Source organism: Tachypleus tridentatus, chromosome 9 (assembly GCF_004210375.1).
Source record: "Tachypleus tridentatus isolate NWPU-2018 chromosome 9, ASM421037v1, whole genome shotgun sequence".
Lineage (NCBI taxonomy): Eukaryota > Metazoa > Arthropoda > Merostomata > Xiphosura > Limulidae > Tachypleus > Tachypleus tridentatus.
In genome coordinates, this window is record NC_134833.1 from 111,759,263 (window position 1) to 111,783,807 (window position 24,545).

Consider the following 24,545-nt stretch of genomic DNA (forward strand, 5'->3'; position numbering starts at 1 on the left):
AATCTGAGGCTGGGGAGACCACTCCTTGGTTAGAGCCTTATCTGGTTAAGAGAAGCAATTCGCCATCAATTTCAAAGCATCTGGCACATAACAGGCCATGAGATTAACCCAATAAGAATAATATCAAAACAATAAGTCCAATGTGAGAAAAAATCCTGGAACAGGTACTGCTTCATGGTTGTTGATATAAGAAGCAACTGTAGAGTTATTGAAATGGATCACCACCAACCAATCCATGAAAAGAAAAAGAAAATAGAAAATACCCAATGGACAACAAGAAGTTAGAATAATGATGTACAGTAAATGCTTCTTCAAAATCTACATGCCCCAAGTCACATAGTCATTTAGAGTTTTGGAGATGACACCTCTCAACCCAATAGAGAGATATCTATAAAGAGATGAAGTTGCAGTTGAGGATGGCAAAGGAATGCCCATCATGACATTGGCACAGTTGAGATATAAAGACAAATCTTTGGGAAGAGACCCTAGGTTCATATTTGGAAACAATTAATCCTGAAAAAGATTCTACACTTTTAACATAAAGAGGCACATGTGTGTGTGAAGTCTGAATGAATGAGCAGTTCAAGGAAAGTCAGAATTTCCAAAAGAAAAAGAATCTTGTGCACAGAGTGTAAAAGGAAAGAACAAATCTTGGTTACAAGACATTCCATTGTTTGTAAGTGAAATGGTGAAGGCTGAGCATGACTGATATAGGAAGTGAAAAGCATGCCAAGATTAATATATATAAGGTGGGCGTAAGAATAAACTCCTATCCCAACAGCAGAAGAACAAGTACTTGTGAATGTGGTGAAAAAAATACAACCATGATTGATTGATTGATTTAGTGTTTTATGGCACAAAGCAGCTTGGCTAACTGTGCCAAACGTCAAGTAAAAAGGTAAAAATAAATTAAATGGAGTAAAATACATAAAAAGGAATGAAGGTAAAACAAAACATCATTGAAAAACAGAAAAAGTATAAAATCAATGTTCACACCTAGTCTACAATGTTAAGAGAGAAAGCAGAGTAAGAGAAGTTGTAAAGTACTTTCTCTAGCATAATGGTAATTATTATAACCCGCCAGGAAGACTAACAGGTAAGTTCAAGAACCACCGTCAGTCACCTGAAGTTGGCCTTTCCAGTCCTGGTTCTGGGTTATGTGTCAGAGCAGCCATTATCAAAATGTAAAATAATAGAAGTTTTAAAAGACATATAGCAAAATTGTAATAATGAGTAGCCAAATGTCCAATAAAAAGGTAAAAGTAAAGTAAATGTAGTAACATTTGTAAAAGTAAACGAAGGTAAAAACAAAACAGCAATTAAAAACAGAAAATTGCATAAAATTGATGTTGACATCCAATCTAAAAAGTTGAAAAAACTTCTGTAGTAGAATGGTAACGATCATAACCAGCCAGGAAGACTAACAGGCAAGTACCAGAACCACCGTCAGTCACCTGAAGTTGGTCTTTCCAGTCCTGGTTCTGGGTTATGTGTCATTATGACCAGTACCAAAGGGTAAAGAACTGAAAGTTTAAAAGACATCCAGCAAAATAACAACTCGCCAGGACGACTAACGGGTTCAAACAGCAGCGTTAGTCACCTGAAGTTGGCCTTTCCAATCCTGGTGTCGAGTTATGTTTTGGCCATTCTTCACTGTCAAATTAAACTAGAGAGAATGAAACTGTGAAAAGGGAACCACAATTAAAAAGGTGTAATGAATAAATATCCAACACTTAAATGAGATTAAAATGATTAATGGCCATTAAAAAACTAAAAACTTTATCAAGGTGGACAGTGTACCATCACCAATAACACTGTCTAATGTTACAAATAAACCCTGGGAAAAAACATGTTTAAAATATTGCTGTCGTTGAGAATCGTAACTATAGCAAGAAAGTAAAATGTAGCTGATAGTGATTTGAGTGTTACACAAACTACACACTGGTGCATCAGTTCCAGATAAAAGAAAACAATGAATTAAAAAACTGTGACCAATGCGTAGTCTAGTTAGAACAACTTCCTCCTTCTGAACCTTATGGAAGCTAGATGGCCAAAGCCCAATATAGGGTTTTATTTGAAAAAGCTTGTTGTCGCGTTGCTCACTCCAAGTGGACTGCCAGCTGGCAATGACCACAGCCTTGAATACAAGACCATAGTCCATGTACGGAATAGGCACAGTAGTGATAGTGCCAGAGCAGATAGATTTAGCTGCCGTGTCTGCAAGCTCATTCCCGCGAATACCAATATGGCCTGGTATCCAGAAAAACTGGATAGAAGTAGCAGTTAATGAGAAATGGGCCAGTCGGTTTTGAATATCAGCGAGAACAGGGTGTGAGCCAACGTGTAGCGATTCCAGGGCTAGTATAGAACTATGCGAGTCAGTAAAAATAGTGCAGTTGGAGTACTGCTCAACTTCAATATGATCCAGGGCAAGAGATATGGCATACAGTTCAGCAGTGAACACAGAAGCTGTAGAAGGGATTCTGCGTGCAACCACCGAACTGCAGCAAATCATAGCAGAGTCCACTGAATTACCTGATTTGGATCCATCTGTATAAATGAGAATGGAATGATTGTTTGAAAAATGTTCATTAAATAAATGATGGTACTTCCAATCTGGAGTATCTCCCTTTTTCAGATGACTGAAAGAAAGGTCACATTTGGAGGCTGTAATAAGCCATGGTGGGATAGGCTGACCTGTGGAATCTGCAATGTTATCCAAGGACAGACCAAAGTCATCCAATTGCGCCTGGATGCAAAGGCCACGCGGAGCAATGGCAGATCGTCTGTTCTGAAAAAGTACGGCCCACAGAGGAAGGAAAACACATTCCCAGGTGGGATGCTTTGGTAAGGAATGAAGTTTTGAAAAATGTAGTAAAGATAGTTGCAAACGGGAGAGGTGCAGAGAAGGTTCATAAGATTCAACATATAAGCTTTGAACTGGAGAGGTGCGGAAAGCCCCAGTGCAGAGTCGAAGTCCTTGGTGATGAATGGGGTCTAGCATCTTTAACGCCAAGGGTCTGGCAGAGCCATAGACCATTGATCCATTGTCGAGTTTTGAGCGAATAAGAGCATGATATACCTTTAACATAGAACATCGATCTGCTCCCCAACTGGTAGTAGAGAGGACACGGAGGATGTTCAGTGCTCTTGTGCATTTGACCCGTAGCTGCTTTAAGTGTGGTATAAAGGTCAGCTTACAGTCAAAGATAAGCCCCAAGAACTTAAAACCACTGGCAGCGAAATTTCACCGATATGAAGTTCAGGATCATGGTGAATACCCCGTTGGCGGCAAAAGTGCACGCAAACGGTTTTAGAGAGAGAGAAATTAAAGCCGTTCGCCATAGTCCACTTCAGTACATGATTGAGGGCAGTCTGTAGTTGCCACTCAATATATCTCATGTTCGACGACTGACATGAGATGTGAAAGTCGTCGACATACAGCTCATTTGCAATAGTGAGAGGGAGTTGTTCAGTGATGGCATTTATCTTTATACTGAAAAGTGTGACACTCAAAACACAGCCCTGAGGGACTCCAAGTTCCTGTACAAAAGAACGAGAAAGTGTCGAACCCACACGAACTTGGAATCTCCTGTCCATTAAAATTTTTTTAATAAACATGGGTAAATGGCCATGTAACCCATATGTATGGAGGTCTCGAAAAACGCCATACCTCCATGTTGTGTCATAAGCCTTCTCAATGTCAAAGAATATTGATACAAGATGTTGGCATTTGAGAAAGGCTTCTCTGATTGATGTTTCAAGTCAAATTAGGTGGTCTGTGGTGGAGTGCTGTCATCGGAACCCACACTGGGTGGGCGAGAGGAGGTTGTTTGATTCGAGGAACCAAAAAAGACAAGCATTAACCATCCTTTCTAAGGTCTTACAGACACAGCTCTTCAAAGCAATTGGACGGTAGTTTGAAGAAATCTTTCCCTGGCTTAGAGAAAGGTAAAATAATAACCTGGCACCAGGCATCAGGAAAAACATTCTCCTGCCAGATCTGGTTAAAGACAATTAGAAGGACATCAAGAGAAGCAGGAGATAGATGGTGCAGCATGTCATAGCGTACATCATCAGGTCCAACAGATGTACTGCCAGACCGATGAAGGGCCATTTTCAGTTCCACCAGTGTAAAAGGACAATTATAGTCAAAGAGACAGTCAGTTAGAAAGGAAAGAGGTGAACGCTCTGCCCGAGTCTTGATGGCCAAGAAGGTGGAGGAACAAGCAGAAGTGCTAGATACCTGGCAAAAGCTTTCACCTAGAGTATCAGCAATGCTCCAGACATCAGCCACCTCCTGACCATCAGAGAGTAAGATCGAGAGGGGGACAGAATTGTAGTGCCCACTGACCTTTTGAATCCTGTTTCATATGACCTTGGAACTGGTGGTAGAAGATATGCTAGTTGTGAACTTAATCCAAGATTCCTTCTGGCCTTGACGTTTTACCCACCTAGCATGTGCACGGGCCCGTTGGAAAGTGACGTGGTTTTTTTTCCTTACTGTCTTTCCATGTCTTTTTCCTTACTGTCCTTAGTTGGAGGAGGTCTATCAACCTCCATGGATCCTGCCTTGAGTCGATTGGGCAGGTCTTTGTTATTGGAAGGGGATTCCAGTGACTGAGGACGCGAACGAATGATTGTTTTGTCTCTTGGGATGGGAGAAAAAGATGTATCAGAAGAAATGCCTGTATTTGAAACTGAAGGATGTGGATCTTGAGATTTGTTGGAATGTTTGGGAGGAACAGAGATGGGTGTGGAAGTTGATTCATCAACCTTTTTAACCATGGAGGTCAACATGCTTTTCATTGGTTTTGAAAACGATTCTCTTGGAGGTACAGAGAGATCTGTCTGCACTCCCACTGTAGTTGTGGAACGAAGTGCAGCAGCATATGTCCGAGATGGAGTGGCGGGCAGCAATTTCCGAGCCCGATAACTAATGTTATGAGTCGTTTTCAAACGCTGCACCTCTTTTTCCTCCAACCATTTTGGGCAAGAACGAAAGTAGGAAGGGTGAGAACCATTGCAGTTGACGCAATGTGGGTTCATGTCACATTCATAGGCATCGTGGTCCTTGCCACCGCAACGAGCACATGTCAGGGAACTACGACATGATGTCTTTGAGTGGCCAAACCTCTAACATCGAAAACATCGGAGAGGATTTGGAATGTATGGCGTACCCTGCAAATTAGATAACCTGCCTTGATGGTGGCAGGTGCAAGTGATGATGTAAATGTCAAAACGAGAGTATTTACTGGCAGTATATCTCCATCTTTGCGAGTGGAGATGCGCCTCACTGCAGAAACTCCTTGAGTGGAGAGACCAGCGAGAATCTCTGACTATGGGACATTCTGCAAATCCCTCTCAACAATAACTCCTGGTGATGAATTCAAGGTAACATGAGGGGTAACCTCAATAGGTATATCCTCAATTGCCGTTGAATTCAAGAGGAGTTCACTGTGGTGGGTTGCGGATGTTTCAACTAATATGTCTCCAGATCGAAGCTTCTTTACTGACTTTGGAGAGCCAACAAGACCCTCTAGTCCCTTCTGAATAAAAAAGGGGGACAATTGCTCCAAAGGTTTTTCTGAAAGAGAATGTAATATAAGAAAATGAGGTACGTGTGTTACAGACGTTGAAGACTGCTGCTCAGAGTCTTCAAGACGTGGTCGCTTACCTATAGACTGTTTTTTCACTATTTCATTTAAAGTTTTTGAAGGAGGATCCATAGGAAAAAAGAAAAATTTCAGTACCCACTGACCTCATCCACCATGGAGCCCTACGAGGGGACGCACTACAATGTCATGCAAGGACAATGCAGCAACGCCAGGGTTTCGTGAGCACTATACCCAAATACCAGCATCAGGCACAATGTCCACAACACCCGTTGAGAACTTCCAACACTGGTACTTGGTTGACTCTAGCCCAAGTGGACCAGTCAATTGACCCAAGGGGGGCCGCCCAAAGGCCGTCCGTCTACAGAAATTCAAGGCCAAAGTGGTGTGTTAGAGTTGGACCCCTCAACCACCAGGATCCTCTCCTCCCCTTCATGGGTCACCACGCACGGCAAACACGTGGGTGGATGTTTAGATCCCAGAGGAGGTAAACGGAAAGGTCAGAACCTTCCCTGTGAGGTCCCCACACCATGTACAGGAATCCACACCAAGGGGAGAATACAACAAACCTCTCTAGAAAAATTCATTCTTGAGCATGATGAAATGCCTCAGATATAAAGTGAAGTGAGAAGAAGTAAAACAGGAAGGTGATAAAAAGAGATAAAGGTGGAAATACTGAGCACTAGAAATGAAAGTAAAAGTTAAGGGATCCACCCCCAAGTTGGTAAACAAAATTCCCAAGAGTTGAAATTGAGAAATGGAAATTAATAATGGCTATAAGCCAGGATAAAATAGACAAGTGAAAAGAGAAGACAAGGCATGTTAGTGCAGGTGTGCAGGTGTTAGAGAAACTAGTCTGTATGGATTCTAATACAAAATCATGCCAAAAAAAAAAAGAGATGAAAAACAATGAGTATTTTTTTCAACACATAAAATTGTAATTAGAGCAATCCCTGTTGGAAACCTATCAAGGTAATTATCAGACTGGTAATGTGCAACTTGTGGAGAAGAAACTTTGACTGACTGGATAGGAGAAGACAGCTCGTGTGCATGAAATAACCTATGATACATTGAACAGTGACTGTAACATCTTCCAAAGACATCAAATTCCCAGAAGCCACACTAGACACAGGTCCCATGTTAGGAACATAATCACTATCATGGGATGAAGCAGAAGATACAGTCCTTTAAGATTTCATAACAGATAAGTTGGATGAAAATTATTATTTTCTTATTCAATAGTTATAAAAGAAACCAGTAAAACAAAAATGAAAGTTAAGATTTGTAAACTGTCACAAATTTCAGGTAATTGATTAATAAATTTAAAACTACATTTGTTGTAAACAAAGGATACATTGAGATCGTTAAACTTGTTTTCTCTTTAAAAAATAATCAAAAGGGATCCAGTTAAGGTGTTTAAGATTGTTAAAGGTACTAATGGTGTTGATGCATCATCTTTTTTCATATTCAGTGATGAAAACTATAATGCTACTGGATACATATATAAATTTTGGTACGAAAGAAGTTATCTTAAAAAAAAAAAGACTACTTTACTTTTCTAATAAAGTGGTTGCACTCTGGGATGGATTGTCTTTTAATGTAGTGGATGCAGTTGTTTAAAGAGAGTTCAAGAAAAAGTTTATTTATATTTGAATGATAAAGGGTAGCTTTGAGTTTTTTGAGGGTTTAGTTGAATTCAGTAGGTAAGATGTCCCAAATGGACCAAAAGAACCCTTAATGTTATGTTATCATCACAGCACTAGTAGTTGACCTCCAATGAGCTCTTTCCTACAATTCAATATCATTTCTATGGTAAGGAACAATGACATAATAAACTCTTGAGACTTGTTTTCAATATTTCTGTAAATACAATTTAAAATCCTTTTTACTGTGCTACTAACATTAGAATTTTGCTTGGATGGCTTACGAGACTGATCAACAATAGCATAATAACATTACTCACATAAAAATTACTGTCATAATTCAAATTTTGATATCACATATACATTACTTTGCATTTATTATAATTGAAAAAAACATTTCCATTTATTAGCCTAACTTACCAAATAATTTAAATACTTTTGTAAAGCAGTAACATCGTCCTCACAGCCAACAACATCCAAAACTTTAATGTATAATCACCTTTAAATAATTCACTGATCATACTTTCATCTATGTCATCAATGTGAATCAAAAAGAGCAAAGGTCATAACACTGAACCATGAAGTTCTCTACTCATGACATTAATCCAACCTGACTGAACTTTTGGTTTCTTCTACCAAGTCAGTTTTCAATCAGTCAAGTAATAATAATCTTCAATAATGCAGAATGGAGCCTAGCACTATTAAATATTGATAATGGTAAAAATGAGGATATTTTAGCAATTTTTACTTTTTCAATATTATATTTTTTTTCGGAAATAATACTGCAAAAAGTGAAAATGTTCAGACAAAATCATAATCTGCATGAAATTCTATTGTTTATGAGAAGCCAAATATTCTAAAATTACTCATTATAATAATGTTATTTACCCTTGTACACTATAGCATTTTCTCGAAACAAAATGTAAATGTCTGTCTTTTTATGACTGAACTAAATCTGCTCAAAAATCAGTTTTTTTTTCAATGAGTTACTACTCATTTGGATACTAACTCAAATACCAAATTTTATTTAATGTTCTTTCCAGTTCTCATTTACTCAAGTTATAAGCATCATAATCGTCACGTACATTTACTAGAATAACTAACTAGCCATGATAGATCTCAGTGAGTATTTGGTATTCAGTCTCATATCTAACACTGTTCAAACTTTTGACATTCGGCTTACAATATTGTAGTTTAGTGTTGTGTTCTTTTGTGAGGAGTATTTCTAATATATTTATATATATATATATATATTTACTATACTACTGGTTGCATTCGTTTCGTATCATATTCAATATTCTACACGTACTTTAAGTGCCTTCAAGTATTAATGTTACTTGACACATTTCATCCTAGGCCCTTTAAACAATGGAGACTTTCCATGGGCCTAAGTTGCAACTTATTCTTACTTTGGAAAAAAAAAAAATGCAGTTCAAATGACAACTTGAATTAGTAATCCATCAAGGCCGATTTGCTCTAATTATAATAAAAATACAAAATATATAATTCACTTTTAGTTTTCAAACGATTACTTATTTCGAAAAAAAAGTAAAAAAGAGTTGTACATGTATAAGACAATTATGTATCAAAAATATTTCCATTCCCATTAGTTTGATAATTATCATGTTTCACAGGATCTTTTACAAACCACAATGTTAACTTAAAAGTGCACAAAGCTAAGATGAAAAATCCCGATATATAGCATGTAAGGTAACTTTTGCACTGTTAATTGTAGAACTCCCAAGAACTAAAATTGGTGCACAACGGTGTTGCAGCAGACACTACTGCGCGAACATTATATTCAACAAGTTAAAAGCACCACTTACCAACGCGTGTAACTGGCTTGGAAACACAGGCTGAAACGGAACTTGCTGCAAAAGTGAGTTTTTCAGGGCCAGGTGGTTTCGTCCCGTGATGAGCAACTGATCTTTGAGGTGCTGCGGTGGGTGGAAATATTTACAAGGTGGTTTTTCTCTGTTACATCTCCCCTGAAGATATAATAATTTTTATTTATCAAACGTTTGTGTCAGTAAAAATAAGAATATCACACTTGTTATATTTTACAAACTTGACAATAAATAAAAGAAACAAACAAGCATTGTTAACTAGAAGAGTTTTGTGATTTTTTGCAGACATAGTAGTTTTTACAACTCAATATTATTTTTGAAAAGGAATATCAATATAAACAATTTTTAATGAAGCTAAGCTGGTGAAATAAATTGAAAAATGTTTTACCAGCTGGGTTACCATAAAATATCATTTTTAAATCCCACTAAATCATATGTTATATTGCCTTATAAAGGTAACGTATATTATCTAAAATTTTATAAGTATTATTTAAACCATTATTTGCCCTCCAGTGGCACAGTGGTATGTCTCTGAACTTACATCCTTAGAAAACGGGTTTCGATACTCGTGGTGGGCAGAGCAGATAACCTTTTGTGTAGATTTATGCTTCATAACAAACAACAACAAACCATTGTTTGACCAAAGTCTCTACGTATGTGTGTCCGCTTATGATCAATTCACAAGACTTTGTCTTCCCCTCTTCTCTGGAGGTAGGTATTCGGCTCCTATTTTACCTGTTCCTCTCCATGTCATCTCTGGAGCCGCTATGTGTTCATCGTCAGTTGAACGGATACGTCACCAAACACATCAATATTTAAACTGGAAAAGTGGAACTATGCTCAAGCATTGTTGTGTGGGTATGGATTTGTTTCCAGGTTGGGAGTTCTTATTGAATCTAGTACTAAAATACTAGATGTCATAAAACATGTACAATTGTGCATGTCAAGCGTATAAGCTCACATTACCCAAAACAGCATCTCATATCAAGCGTTATGTGTTACTTTATATAAACATTTACGTACCCAAGAAACTTTAAAAAAAAATCATCTCCTATTGTATAGAGCACACTTCATAATTTTGAATGAAAGCATACCCAGTTTCAAATATACTGTTGATGTGAGCTTGCTTTTTATTTACTATTAGAAAAACCTATACAGTTTGTTTGTTTTTATCTTAGTGACTACAAAGTATGTTCACACCAACAATATATTTGATATTTTTCACTATGATATAGGCCGAGCTTATCTCTCTTTGGTTAACTTGTGTTTAAGGTTAGTGATGAGGAGTGGAATTCTCCGAAATTAGTATAATCCCATAAAATACGTTTCTCGCAAGTGTAGATTGAACTGGACCTACCCTGAACATTGACTTTGATATTAAACAATTTTCGGTATACTAACTTTATGTATTAGCACATCCACTTATACAGGGTAATGTGCAAAATTAAAAAAAGAAAAACCTTTATTAAATTTTCCATATATAAAAGTTATTAATACTTGTCTGATTATAAAAGTGGGCCGAGTTTTGCAAAATTTTATGGCAAATCAGTTGTGAAAAATCACTTTAGTTTTAGTAGGATAAAAAAAATTACATTTTGTACACATTATAAAAATCCTGAAAATTATACCCCATTGTACACTCTAAAGCATTTATTGAGGGTACTTAGCGATCGCATATCCCGCTGCCTTAGGATGATGCGTTACATTTGTTTTGAAAAGTTAGGTATATATTTAAACATTTTATCGTATATTTATTATGTAACACTGGCTACATAAGGCAAGAGATCACCCATTACCTTTAAACAGCGGCTATCATCAACTGATATTGTTACCTACAACATTTCCGCTGTTTAATGGTTAATCAGCTGCAATATGGTAAATGCGTCATAGTTTTCCATAATAGTTTATTGCTACTTTTCGTGTGGCTGAAGTTTACCTGTGCAACATATATATCCATAAATCTACTACTGTGTATATGGGTTAAAACAGTACATGAAAAAACTTATCATTCACTGCGCTTCTACTCGCCAGATGTTAATTTTTACTTGTGCTACGTACTACAACTTCAAATTGGCTAAAACTGAGTTAAATCGTAATTTACATTTAGAAGTTAAATAACTGTCGATATGTGTCCATATTTGTAATATTAGCCAACAAGATCTGTGCACACAGTTTTGTTATTTTTTTTAATACATATATACTTTAATACATAAACAATATCACAATTTACGATAACGGGTGATTACAAATAACGATTTATGTACAAGAGTTTCACGAACTAACAAACGATATTGAGTCCTCTATCTGGTCTGAAAATTCCTTAGTATTTTATCGAGGGTTCAAAATGAACAAATTAATTTTGAGTTGATACTTAATACACTTAATAGGGAGTTGTGCGTTGATTACACGTCGAGCTTTTCACCATTAAAAGTAAAATATCTTTGTAAAAATACTAATGTCCGGTGTGAATCCGCTGAAGTTAAATGGTTCGTAATGCACGAAATTAATAAACATTCCTGGTCAAATATCAGAAGTACTCGATTAATAAGCGTTAATCACACATATAGCTTCCGAGGTTTAAAGTATACCAACTGTAGCAAACCAATAATATATATATATACTGTCTCTTGGCGAGTTGGTTAATTTGTAGGTGTAAGGAGAGAGTCTAGAAGTTTCAGCCTGAACAACAATATAAACGATATACTGATGTTCAGTTTGGTTTGAATTTCGCGTAAAGCTACACGAGGGCTATCGGCGCTAGCCGTATCTAATTTAGCAGTGTAAGACTAGAGGGAAGGCAGCTAGTCATCACCACCCACCGCCAATTCTTCAGCTACTCTTTGAACATTACAAGGTGTGAACATTACTCGCTGAAAAGGCGAGTATGTTTGGTGTGACTGGGATTCGAACTCGCGACCCTCTGATTACGAGCTGAGTGCCTTAACCACCTGACCATGCTGGGCCCAGGGGATTTGGACATTACATGACTTCTTAATTGTGTTGCAGCGACAAATCTTGAATCACTACCACAAAGTTTACAGAAATATATTGAACTTGACAATATAAATTAGATAATCGCCAAACAATTAAAAGTAATTATATTATAGTACTAAGGTAAGTTTTTCAATATGAAATATACATATTGTAAAAAAAAATACTAAAAAGTTTTCTTATTTCAACCATAAGTGCACTCTTCCTCTTCATCTTCAACTGAACATACAAGCCGAGCTAAATAAACTTTTCGAGTCTTAAAAGGTTGTTCTTGAGAAATATATAAGATGAAGTACTAAAGTTGCAATACTTTCTCGGTGAAGTGATAGAGTTAATAATATGAAAAACCCCATTGGACAAAAACAGAATACTTGCACAGTCTCTAGGTGGGATCGATGCTGTTGTCATGACTACCGACAGCATAACGTATATTCTTGCGAAGTCTAGACCTACAAATGACCGACAGATATATGGTTTATAAGATTTCTATACGCGGTCATCAGGTTCAGGAAGTTAGGTAATGAATACACGTACGATTTAGGGTCAGACGATACAGGCTATATTTGATTTGAATGAAATACAGTGGATGAGTATGTCATTAATGGATAAAGACGAAAAATACGTAAAGCTAGACTTAATCGTTATAGAAGTGAAACGTTTGTGTGATAATAATAAAATCCAAAATCCTTACTAATGGTAGGTTGTAGTTACTAGTGGTATGAGCATTTATCTCCATAATGAGGCATTTTCAAATTTTCTGTATTTTCATTAGATTCTCAATTCTGAATAATCAAATTCATAAGTTCCTTTCTGTCTCCAATAAAAAAAAAAACGTCTTAGAAGTTAACACTGTACAATAAACGTTACACAAGTTCGACTAATAGCTACCATTATCTCACTCAGTCTAAAAACCACTAGTAAAGCTTCGGACTCAAATAAATCATAAACTTACACAATTAATCTTTATGAGATAAAACCAAAAATGTCTCAGGAAATCATAAACACGTGAGAATCCACATCTAGGGCTATATCAAACTGAAATACCCTAATCACTTGACTACAACAAATGGTCACACTAATGCTTAACCAGCCATCATGCACAAATATAATGGTAACTTTTGTTGTGATATTGAATTTCATACAAAGCTACTTGTGGGTTATGTGTGCTGGCTGTTCCTGTTTTGAAGTGATGGACTAGAAGGAAGGTAGCTGGTCGACACAACCCACCGTCAACTTTTAGGTTACTCTTTTCCAACGAATAGTGGAATTGATCGCACATTATAATGCCATCACGGCTGAGAGAACAAGCACGTTTGACGATGGGTTTCAACCTCGTGACAAGTAAGTTGCAAAATCCAGTGCTTTACAACCCTCAGATTACGAGTCGAGAGGCTTAACCATCTGGCCATGCCGGGTCTCGTTGCATTTGAAGTACTGGGGTGGAAGTGACGTTAACAGAATGACGATATTTTCTACGTAATAGTAAATGAGACAGCTAAAAATCCTCCACTGCCTTTTTTTTTCTCACCTTTCTCAAACTTACTAACTTCAACAAAAAATATGACTATTTAAGGTGTGGTAGGTGGCGAATATCTTTTGATTAAATCATCTTGTTTAACACAAGCTCTGGGATACTAAAATTACTTTTTCCAGTTTTGTTGTTATTCAAAAAATTTAGAAGTTGTTAAATTCATTTGAATCAGTTTATTTATTTGTATCTGTTATGCGTTTGAATGTATACTCAGTAATGGCCTGATTTGGTGAACCTTTTCCACAAGGTATTAGTTTCTCTACGTTTTTATGATTTATTTCAAAAGATTTTTTATTCATTATTTCTACAGTTAATTTCATTTCAGTACGTTTTGAAAGATTCTTACTTTGTAATCTGCGATAACTTTTTTATTTCTCTCTTAGAGAAGTTTCGTCCATTGCCGAGTTGATGGTCTCAATTTTTATTTATTTATTTTTGCAACATATAGTACAGACATGATCACCAAACAACGTCTGGCATACGTACGTTACTATCGACCACAAGAAAATGCAATTTTGTTCTAGTTCCAGTTATAAAATAATTATGTACTTATACAGGTTGGCCCGTAAGTCCCATACAATCTTATGTATCCAGTGTATCTGTGTGCTGTCCCTCATTCTTGCTGCATAATATTATGCGACGCCATATTACGTGAGACATTTTCCTCAACATTGCAATAGCAGGGGTTATTGTTCCAAATGCTGCGGTAACAGCTGCCTTCAACTCATCACTAGTATTATTTAATATAACATAATAACATATGGATGGGTAGGGACTTACGGCCCACCCTGTATATAATAAAAAATCCTAAAACATTTTTGGCATGCTTAACATGACTTAATAACTTAAGTACACTAAATATAACAGTTTGGTGTAATATTTTCAACCTTATGCTACACATGGGTAAAGCAGCCAGGACATAATCCCATATTTGTCTGAACTGCTGATATCATGGGAGAGGGGTAATCAGTTGGAACCACTCACCGCTTAAACGGCTACTTTCTCAATCGAATAACAAGATTGATCGTCACTTACTTTAGGCCCGGCATGGCCAAGTGGTTAAGGTGCTTGACTTGTAATCCGAGGATCGCAAGTTCGAATCCCCGTCACACCGAACATGCTTGTCCTTTCAGTCGTTGGGGCGTTATAATGTAACGGTCAATCCCACTATTCGTTAGTAAAAGAGTAGCCCAAGCGTTGGTGGTGGGTGGTGATGACTAGCTACCCTCTCTCTAGTCTTACACTGCTAAATTAGAAAGGCTAGCGCAAACAACCCTCGTGTAGCTTTGCGCAAAATTAAAAAAACAAACAATCCCACTATTCGTTGGTAGCCCAGGATTTGACGGTGGGTGGTGATGAGTAGCTACCTTCCCTCTAGTCTTACCTTGCTAAATTAGGGACGACTAGCGCAGATAGCCCTCATGCAGCCTTGTGCGAAATTCAAACAAATAAACATTCTCACCTCAAAAGTCTGGTCTTATTATTGAGGAAAAAGAAAGTCGCGGAAATACAGTTTATTACTTGAATAATTCACACTTATATAAGTAAACATATCTACACAGTTCACAGTAAGCATATCTACACAGTTCACAGTTGGAAAAAATTATATTCAAAAATAATATTTACTTTAGTCAATACTGAAATTTTGAACACAAACTAACAAACCTTCAGTAGTTATACATTTATATGTATTCTAAATCATGGAAAGATTGTAGCCAAATGTATTCGTATTACTCATGCACGCATTTAAAATATTTCTTTCTGCCTTCTACTGTATTTGATATATTCTTAATATTAATTACATCTTGTAAATATGAAAATCCATATTCTGTACTCTTATTAATCCAACTTATTCTGACGATTAAGATCACCTACTAATGTCTGGCACCGCAGTTTCCGTAATAACACACTTCTGTGAAGAATAGTTAAGCCAGTCTTAAGCCTGACAACGTAATAAACTTTACTCTCCGTTCTGGCTTCCAAGATTATGTTTAAACACAGCGTTGTTTCTGTGGGCATATAGCACCAGGAACCAGGTTTCGATACTAGCGGAAGGCATAATACAGGGCATTGTGTAGCTTCGTACTTAACTTGAAACAAACAATCAACAGACTTAAGACACAGGAGCCTCTTGTAACGACAACTATTTGGTTGAATGGTTTATTACAGTGATCACATTTCTTTCGGCTGTTTTTTCTCACAGAAACAACCGTTAATTTCGAGATGTTAGAAACTTTTCACGTTTTGCTGTGTGAACCTCAGTCAATTTCAAATCCTTGCTCATTTATTTTCTTTTTAGCGGTAACAAGGAGAAATTCCCAGCTTTATAGTAATGGTTTTGTTTTTTTTATCGTGATCCATTATTGGAATAAGGCTGGCGGTGTTGTATCGAAGACAGTTGCTGTTTCATTTGTTTCTTTGAAACTTTTCGTCTTTGAAACGTTGGGTTAATTCGCTCTAAATCGTTCAACAATCACACAACGAATGACCTTTCTTTATAAGGATTATATCATATCTTCCAGCCACAAGCCTACCCTCTTACACTACGGCCAGGTGGATTAAGACGTTCGACTCGTAATCCGAGGGGCGCAGGTTCAAATCCTCGTCACACCAAAAACGCTCGTCCTTTCAGCCGTTGGGGCGTTATAATGTTACGGCCAGTCTCTCTATTCGTTAGTAAAACAGTAGCCAAAGAGTTGGCGATAGGTGGTGATGACTAGCTGCCCTCCCTATAGTCTTACACTGCTAAAGTAGGGACGACTAGCGCAGATAGCCCTCGTGTAGCTTTATGCGAAATTCAAAAACAAACAAATTATCTACGAGCTATGTATATATATACACTTTACAAGCCGATGTTTGAGACGATACGTTTTACTCTTGAAACAATAGGTGATTTCATTTCTCGTCTCAGACACAGGTTCAAAGATACAGTTCCACTAACACATCTCCAGTTTACAGCATAATTAATCCAAACTACGTTGCTCATTTTATTTTTACTTTTTGTTTGCTTTCTCGAGTAATTGTGTTGTCACCGTGCAATCAACTGAGCTACAATAACATATTTGTAACTGCATCATTTGCTTCGATTCTTTATTCTAGAAATTATCTCACTTGTTAGTTACAATTAATGAAGACATTTTATTTGACATATAAACATTACACATTATACTAAAATAAAGATAGTATTATATAAAAAGTTTCTCTAATGTAAGTTTTGTGAACATACTTTTATAGTAGATTACTATATCTTAAGGTTTAGTATTTGGTTTGTAATAGAAAAAAAGAGTTAAACTGTGATAGAACTTTTGCGCAGTTACGTATTTATTACATACTTGTGACTTAAATTATGCCGCATTGAGCTGTCTGTAGTGTTTGAAGAGCATTAAAAAAATCACACTTGTATTGGTTTTCCTAGAGCGCAGGTTACTACAGTTTAAACACGACTTTTAAAAATTTCTTTAAAAAAATAACATCATATACTCCCTTGACAACAGAGGTTCTATATGCCGAACGTCCGAGAAACATATTTAATTTGTTAAAAAACCTTGGGTTATCTTGTACATGGTACCGTCTTATGTATATTATAAAAACTGCTGTATTCGTTTATAGGAAACTAGGCATAGTTTGTTTGTTTGTTTGTTTTTGAATTTCGCACAAAGCTACTCGAGGGCTATCTGTGCTAGCCGTCCCTGATTTAGCAGTGTAAGACTAGAGGGAAGGCAGCTAGTCATCACCACCCACCACCAACTCTTGGGCTACTCTTTTACCAACGAATAGTATGATTGACCGTCACATTATAACGCCCCCACGGCTAAAAGAGCGAGCATGTTTGGCGCGACGGGGATTTCGGCATAGTTAAAAAACAATAGTGTATAATAAATAAATAACTCACTGTAACTTTCACTTAGGGTTTTTTCTGTGATTTATTTCAGCAGTGGACATAGGCTGACTTCGGTAAATATAGGTTTTGATTTTGTCCAGCTACAGGGGAAATATTTGAGGTTTTCATGATTTAGTTTGCTGTTCACATGAACCTATTTATGGAAACTGAAAAGTCAGATTTCTCTGACTTTTTTAAAGATAATTTTCCATTGTTGTAGCTCCCTTTAGAAAATGTCCACAGGTAAAATACACTCGAAAGTGTGTATCCAAAAGTAAAATCGGCTGTCATTCAAGAAATAAAATAACTAAATTATTCTTGCTTGTAGGATACAGTGAAAAATACACTGGTATATGTAATTTAGGTCTATGCATTTGTTATATCGGGAGTGATTGGTGCACTGGTGTTGTTATACTGTCAGTAAATCCATCCCTTCAAAACTCTTAAGGCATACCGATCATTTGAGATCAGAATTGAATGTAGTTTTTACCAACATTAAAGAGGACAATTTTATGCCACTCAATTATAGAGCAACAGCAACAAACACGATAAGCGAAATTATGAAGTTCCAGTAGAGATACTGCAGTGTAGATGCGTAACATTTCGTGCTTGTGAGTGACAGGATGTCAAAAGCATTTGATTTAAAGGAACTCCTGGAAAAGTGCAAAACAGTTGTTCATGCTCTTCATTATAAAGGGTATTTGTTGTAGTAATAAGTTTGGAAATTTTAAGATATATGATTTAAATTACGTTTCAATCGTGTTTGTTTGTTTTAGGATTTCGCCCAAAGCTACATGAGGGCTATCTGCGCTAGCCGTCCCTAATTTAGCAGTGTAAGACTAGAGGGAAGACAGCTAGTCATCACCACCCACCGCCAACTCTTGGGTTACTCGTTTACCACAGAATAATGGAATTTACTGTCACATTATAGCGTCCCCACGGCTGGAAGGGCGAGCATGTTTGGTATGACAGGGATTCGAACCCGCAACCCTCGGATTACGAGTCAAGTGCCTTAACCACCTGGCCGTACCGGGCCCTTTAATCGTGTTCGGCTAACAGTTAACTATCGTAACTGAACGCATGACACAAGAAGTAGAATTATTCAGTAGACATTTAGTGCAGCTGATCAGAAACAGATATGTGACAGAATCAGGGGACTGTGTTACGACAGTCCAAATAAAACTCCGTGTTGTATCATAAACGCGTTTGTGTTACCCTGAGCGACTAGATGCGTAAATTTCAATTTTGATTTTCTCTACCTGCTCCTCTTTGTATATATATTGGTCGATATGAATGAAAAAAATTGTGGGTTAAGAAAGACACTTATGAAAGCTTCGTTGTAAAATATGCAACATTATATAGAAATTTAAGTATCCAATGGATGACATATTACAAACACTGGTGTACGCCAAGGGACGTGGTTGTAGATTAAGTGGTTTACAACAGAATACTTAGTTACAGAGTAGGAAACATACTTTAAGATACTTCACTATATAGAATGAGACGTACTGCAGCAGAAGGTGTGACTGTGGAATAAGTGGTTTAATATAGAATAACTTGTTACATAGTAGGAAACAAAACTATTATATTCATAGTTGGGTTAGAGTAAGAAACACAGTACAGAATATCTGTATGCATATTAGGAATGAGACAGTAGAAGATGTTAAACATATAATACTGTGTGAATGAGGACACATAATAAAATATTTTTAGTTCAGGGTAAAAAATGGTACATAATTTATGGGTTTAGAATAGGAGATATACCACACAATAAACAATTGAAGAAATGGTACATAACTTATGGGTTTAGAATAGGAGAGATACTACACAATAAACAGCGGAAGAAATGTTACATAACTTATAGATTTAGAATAGGAGAGATACCACAAAATAAACAGTTGAAGAAATGGTACATAACTTAGAGGTTTAGAATAGGAGAGATACCTCAAAATAAACAGTTGAAGAAATGGTACATAACTTAGAGGTTCAGAAAATGACAAATACCACACGATAAACAGTTGAAGACTGGTACATAACTTACGAGTTTAGAATAGGAGAGATACCACAAAATAAACAGTTGAAGAAATGGTACATAACTTATAGATTTAGAATAGGAGAGATACCACAAAATAAACAGTTGAAGAAATGGTACATAACTTAGAGGTTTAGAATAAGAGAGATACCACAAAATAAACAGTTGAATAAATGGTACATAACTTATGGGTTTAGAAAATGAGAAATACCACACGATAAACAGTTAAAGACTGGTACATAACTTTCGAGTTTAAAATAGGAGAGACACAACACGATAAAGAGTTGAAGAAATGGTACATAACTTATAGATTTAGAACAGGAGAAATACCACAAAATAAACAGTTGAAGAAATGGTACATAACCTATCGGTTTAGAAAATGAGAGATACCACACGATAAATAGTTGTAGAACTGGTACATAACTTATAGGTTTAGAATAGCAGAGATACCACACAATAAACAGTTGAAGAGATGGTACATAACTTATTGATTTAAAATAGAAGAGATACCACTAAATAAACAGTTGAAGAGATGGTACATAACTTATGGGTTTAGAATAGGAGAGATACCACAAAATAAACAGTTGAAAAAATGGTACATAACTTATGGGTTTAGAATAGGAGAGATACCACACGATAAACAGTTGAAGAGATGGTACATAACTTATTGATTTAAAATAGAAGAGATACCACAAAATAAACAGTTGAAAAGATGGTACATAGCTTACGGGTTTAGAATAGGAGAGATACAAGAAAATAATTGAAGGAACGGTACATAACATATTGATTTAAAATAGGAGAGACAGCCAAAACAGTTGAGAACATTAAAAGATCTTAGTTATGAGTAGCGATAACTACATTAAGTATGCGTAGCTTTGTAGGAGCGATAGTGATTTATAGTCATTTATAGAAATTACTTGGTAAATGCAGTAAGAGGCTTATTATATATATATATAATTATTGGACATAACAGTTTTAGTAGATCGTTAAAAATATGACTAAAACTTTTAACATGCGTACTGCACTTTTGAAGAACAATGTTTCAGGTCCTGTATTGCCTTTTGGGCTATTTCCTGCATCAAATATCGTGCTCAGTTTACTGGGCATTTTACGTTTTAACACTCGTTAGTGTTTGTATGTGTTTTCTTATAGCAAAGCCACATCAAGCTATCTGCTGAGTCTACCGAGGGGAATCGAACTCCTGATTTTAGCGTTGTAAATCTGTAGACTTACAGCTGTACCAGACGGTGACCACTCATTTGTATTGTAACAAGCTCCTATGTAGGACAGCGAGGCTGGTCTATCAGTATACAGCTTGGTAAACTTTCTAATCGTGGATTTCCATTGCTGACAAAGGTTGTAGGTTAACCCATAACATAGTATAAGATTAGAACAATGCTTTACGTTAATACAGCTGCTGATAAAGGTTTTAAACTACTCTATAGCACAGTATGGGTCAGGATAATGCGTTGTTTTAAAGGCATGCCCGATAACTGTTGTAAATTACTTATAACTCAGTATAAGATAGAACAAGGCGTTGTGTTAACATCATTGCTAATAATGGTTGTAAACTGCTGTATAACAAAACATAAAATTATAATAATGTGTTGTATTAACAGTAGTATTAATTATTCTCCGATAACAATGTTTATTTATGTTACTTAAATAAACACATAACTTGTACTGTCCATGGAAAATTGCTTCATGAAAATTATTTGTTTTATATAGATTAGCATTCACTTATTATTTATGTGTATCAACATAAAACAAAACCATTTTTATGGAATACATAGCAGAGAAGTTAAAAAAATGTGTGACAATATGATAGTTCTTGTCCCATCTTTCTCCGTAACAACGGTTCGCTTGTTACTCACCAAACGTAACTGTAACTCAGTTATGTTATTTAGAACTAGATAAAGATAAAATGAATTTTTTGTGCTTCTCTGGTATTTTTCAAGAGTACTAGCAGAACCAAATCTCTTTTCACAAACGCTATCTAAATTTAGGAGATAACGCCCCCACGGCTGAAAGGGCGAGATGTTTGGCGCGACGGGGATGCGAACCCGCGGATTAGGAGTCGCACGCCTTAACGCGCTTGGCCATGCAGGGCCTAACCGGAAGGAAATTCACTGCATGTTCCAATATTCAAATTCAAATTGAAAACGTGCAAGAAACACAACAAGGTCAGATTGAGCTTTTGTTTTTTTGCATGTTCGACAGAGGTTATTAAATCGTTTCTTGGTAATATTAATAAGCATATAAAAAGTTAACACAAATTCGAATTATTAGTATATTTAAAAGCTTCAGAAACATGTCCTATATTATAGATCTGATCTTATTACTGGTTATATAACACTGGTTTGAGTTGTGGCACATTATTGTGGTCAAACAAATGAAACTACTGCATTCTGTATTCTAACGTAGTAAAGAAACAACTTACTTAATTTATTTATTGCGTATGCACATGAATAGATTTTGTTTTTATCTACACATAGCATGAAAAACTAATAACTGTGTTCTCATTCTATGTATATATAACATTCATTTCGATTATCAGGCCAACCTTATGTCAGCATCACGTATGTCCAAACTTAGTTACCTATCGCTCTAACTAGACTTAACTGAAACACAGTTTCGGCATCGCTACTGTAATAAACTCGACGTTTCTAGTCATACGATGACATCCAATGCATAACTAGGCAGAATCTATACATACACTTTAACAATGATTAAACGCCAAGCACTTTATACGGTCTTTAATCACAAACCGTGATACACCAGAGCAACCTTTAATTATAGATAAGTGTTTGGGAAATAGTGAAGATTGAGACAGGTTGATTCAAACTTGTAACTGTTTACTTGACTTTAGTTAACTAAGTCATCACGTTTTGAATGTCACAACTGTCAGTTCTTGTCTGGTATTAAACGTTTTCGCCCAGCAAGGCCATGTGATTAAGGCACTCGTCTCGTAATCCAAGGGTAGAGGGTTCGAATTCCCCTCACATCAAACATGCCCGCCCTTTCAGCAGTAGGAGCGTTAGCATGTGACGTTAAAAAAAGTAGCCCAAGAGTTGGCGGTGGGTGGTGATGACTAGCTACCTTACCTCTAGTCTTACACTGCCAAATTAGAGGCGGCTAGCGCAGATAACCCTCGTGTAGCTTTGTGCGAAATTCAAAAATAAACAAATTAAACGTTTTCAAATATATATGCGTTTGTACTCATGGGATTTTGGAATGGTTTTTGACCCCTTCTCCAACGCCCTTTGCCCTTCTACACATATTTTGATTTGATGTTGTTGGGTTTTTTCCCAAAAAATGTTCCTTTGAGAAATATCTCTAAGAAAATTTTATTTCACTTTGTGCAAAAGCATAATGACTGTGTTCACATGTATACTCGAAATTCATCACTTCACACCCTTTTCACTATTTTTTTTTGTTTCGAAGGAGAACAACAGAATCAGTTATTATTTTCAAATTGGTTTTCCATGGATTATTCTCTCCCACCGGGCCCGGTATGATCAGTTAGTTAAGGGCGCTCGAGTCGTAAAGCGAGGATCGCGAGTTCGAATCCCCGTGACATCAAACATGCTTGCCCTTTCAGCCGTGGAAGCGTTATAATTTTCGGCTAATCCCACTATTCGTTAGTGAAAGAGTAGCTCAAGAGTTGTCGGTGTGTGGTGATGACTAGATGCCTTCCTTCTTGTTTTTCACTGCTAAATCAGGGACGGCTAGAGCAGATATCCCTCGTGTAGCTTTGCGCGAAATTGCAAAAACAAACCTTCTCCCCCATCCCGTCAGAAACGTGACATATTACTTACAGTCAACCAAAAATAAAGCCAAGAGATAATTTAGCTGAACAGCTGAATAACAACCATCAAAGTTTCTTCAGAGTAAATGTTAAAATATAAGTCGTATATGTTAGAATAGGAGTTCCCAAACTGCAGGTTGGTAGCCCCTACGAGGTGCTGCGATATCATATCAAAGATGCCGCATTGTATCAAAAATATTTGCTCTCAAATGTCCGCGGTATCTGAAAAGTGCTTCCGCTTACGGCATGTACCATTTTAATAGCAAAAGAAGGGGCACAGCAAGGAGAATATAATAGGCCACAGTAACCTATAGGATTTTTGTTGTTCTTTTAATTTCACGCAAAGCTACATGAGGGCTATCTGCTCTAGCTATCCCAAATTTAGCAGTAAGAGACAAGAAGGAAGGCAGCTAGTCGTCACCACACGGTATTAAAGCAGGGCTATTCTTTCACCAACGAACAGTAGGAGTGACTGGCTGAAGGGAGCGCTTGTTTGGTGTGAAAGGGATTCGAACTCGCGACCCTCATAGTACGAGTCCTAACCACCTGGCCATGGTGGCTCAACTTAAATGAATTTTTGTTTGTTTGTTTAAACTTAAGCACAAAGCTACACAATAGTCTGTCTGTGCCCTGCCCACCATGTATATCGAAATCCAGTTTTTAGCGGTGTGAGTCCACAAACACACCGCTGTGTCACTAGAGGGCGCCTAAATAAAAGTGAAATAATCTATTTCTGTTGTTTCATTTATCGGAGGTCCCTCATCAGGATGTCATATATGTATTATAGAATGATAAAGATAATTTCGAAACCAATAAAATCACGATGAAATGAAACATTCATTTTGGATAATTCGCAGCAAGTCGATGAACTCTTAGCGAATTATTATTCTAGTGCTCAAATAGTGTTGAGGCCTATTAAGTCAAGCTACTTTTTAAGTGTGCAGATGTTAAACTAAATGCTTTGATTTAAAAATATTATTTCATCATTCTTCAGACTTCTAAGAAAGTCCAGAGACAAGAACCAGACACTGAATGACTGGAGTCTCCGATCACCGTACATTAATTAGAAGATTGCATTATCCCATGAAAAAATAAACATGAAGAGTACCATATTCATGCTTTGACAACGAGAAATTATAAACTTTACCTAAAATTAATAATAAAAGTTTCAGACAAAAAAATAAAATATAATTACAAA

The 24,545-nt window shown here is 36.6% G+C and overlaps 1 protein-coding gene across 20 annotated transcripts in view; it reads right to left on the reverse strand.

Annotated features, from left to right (window-relative positions):
* The window catches only part of LOC143226053 (muscleblind-like protein 1), a 117,624-nt gene that overhangs the window by 37,452 nt on the left and 55,627 nt on the right, over positions 1–24,545 (reverse strand). For all 20 annotated transcript variants that reach the window (XM_076456491.1, XM_076456471.1, XM_076456475.1 and 17 more), the window contains one exon: positions 9,085–9,246. In XM_076456491.1, coding sequence (XP_076312606.1) covers positions 9,085–9,246 — 162 coding nt within the window. The remainder of the gene's footprint in view (positions 1–9,084; positions 9,247–24,545) is intronic.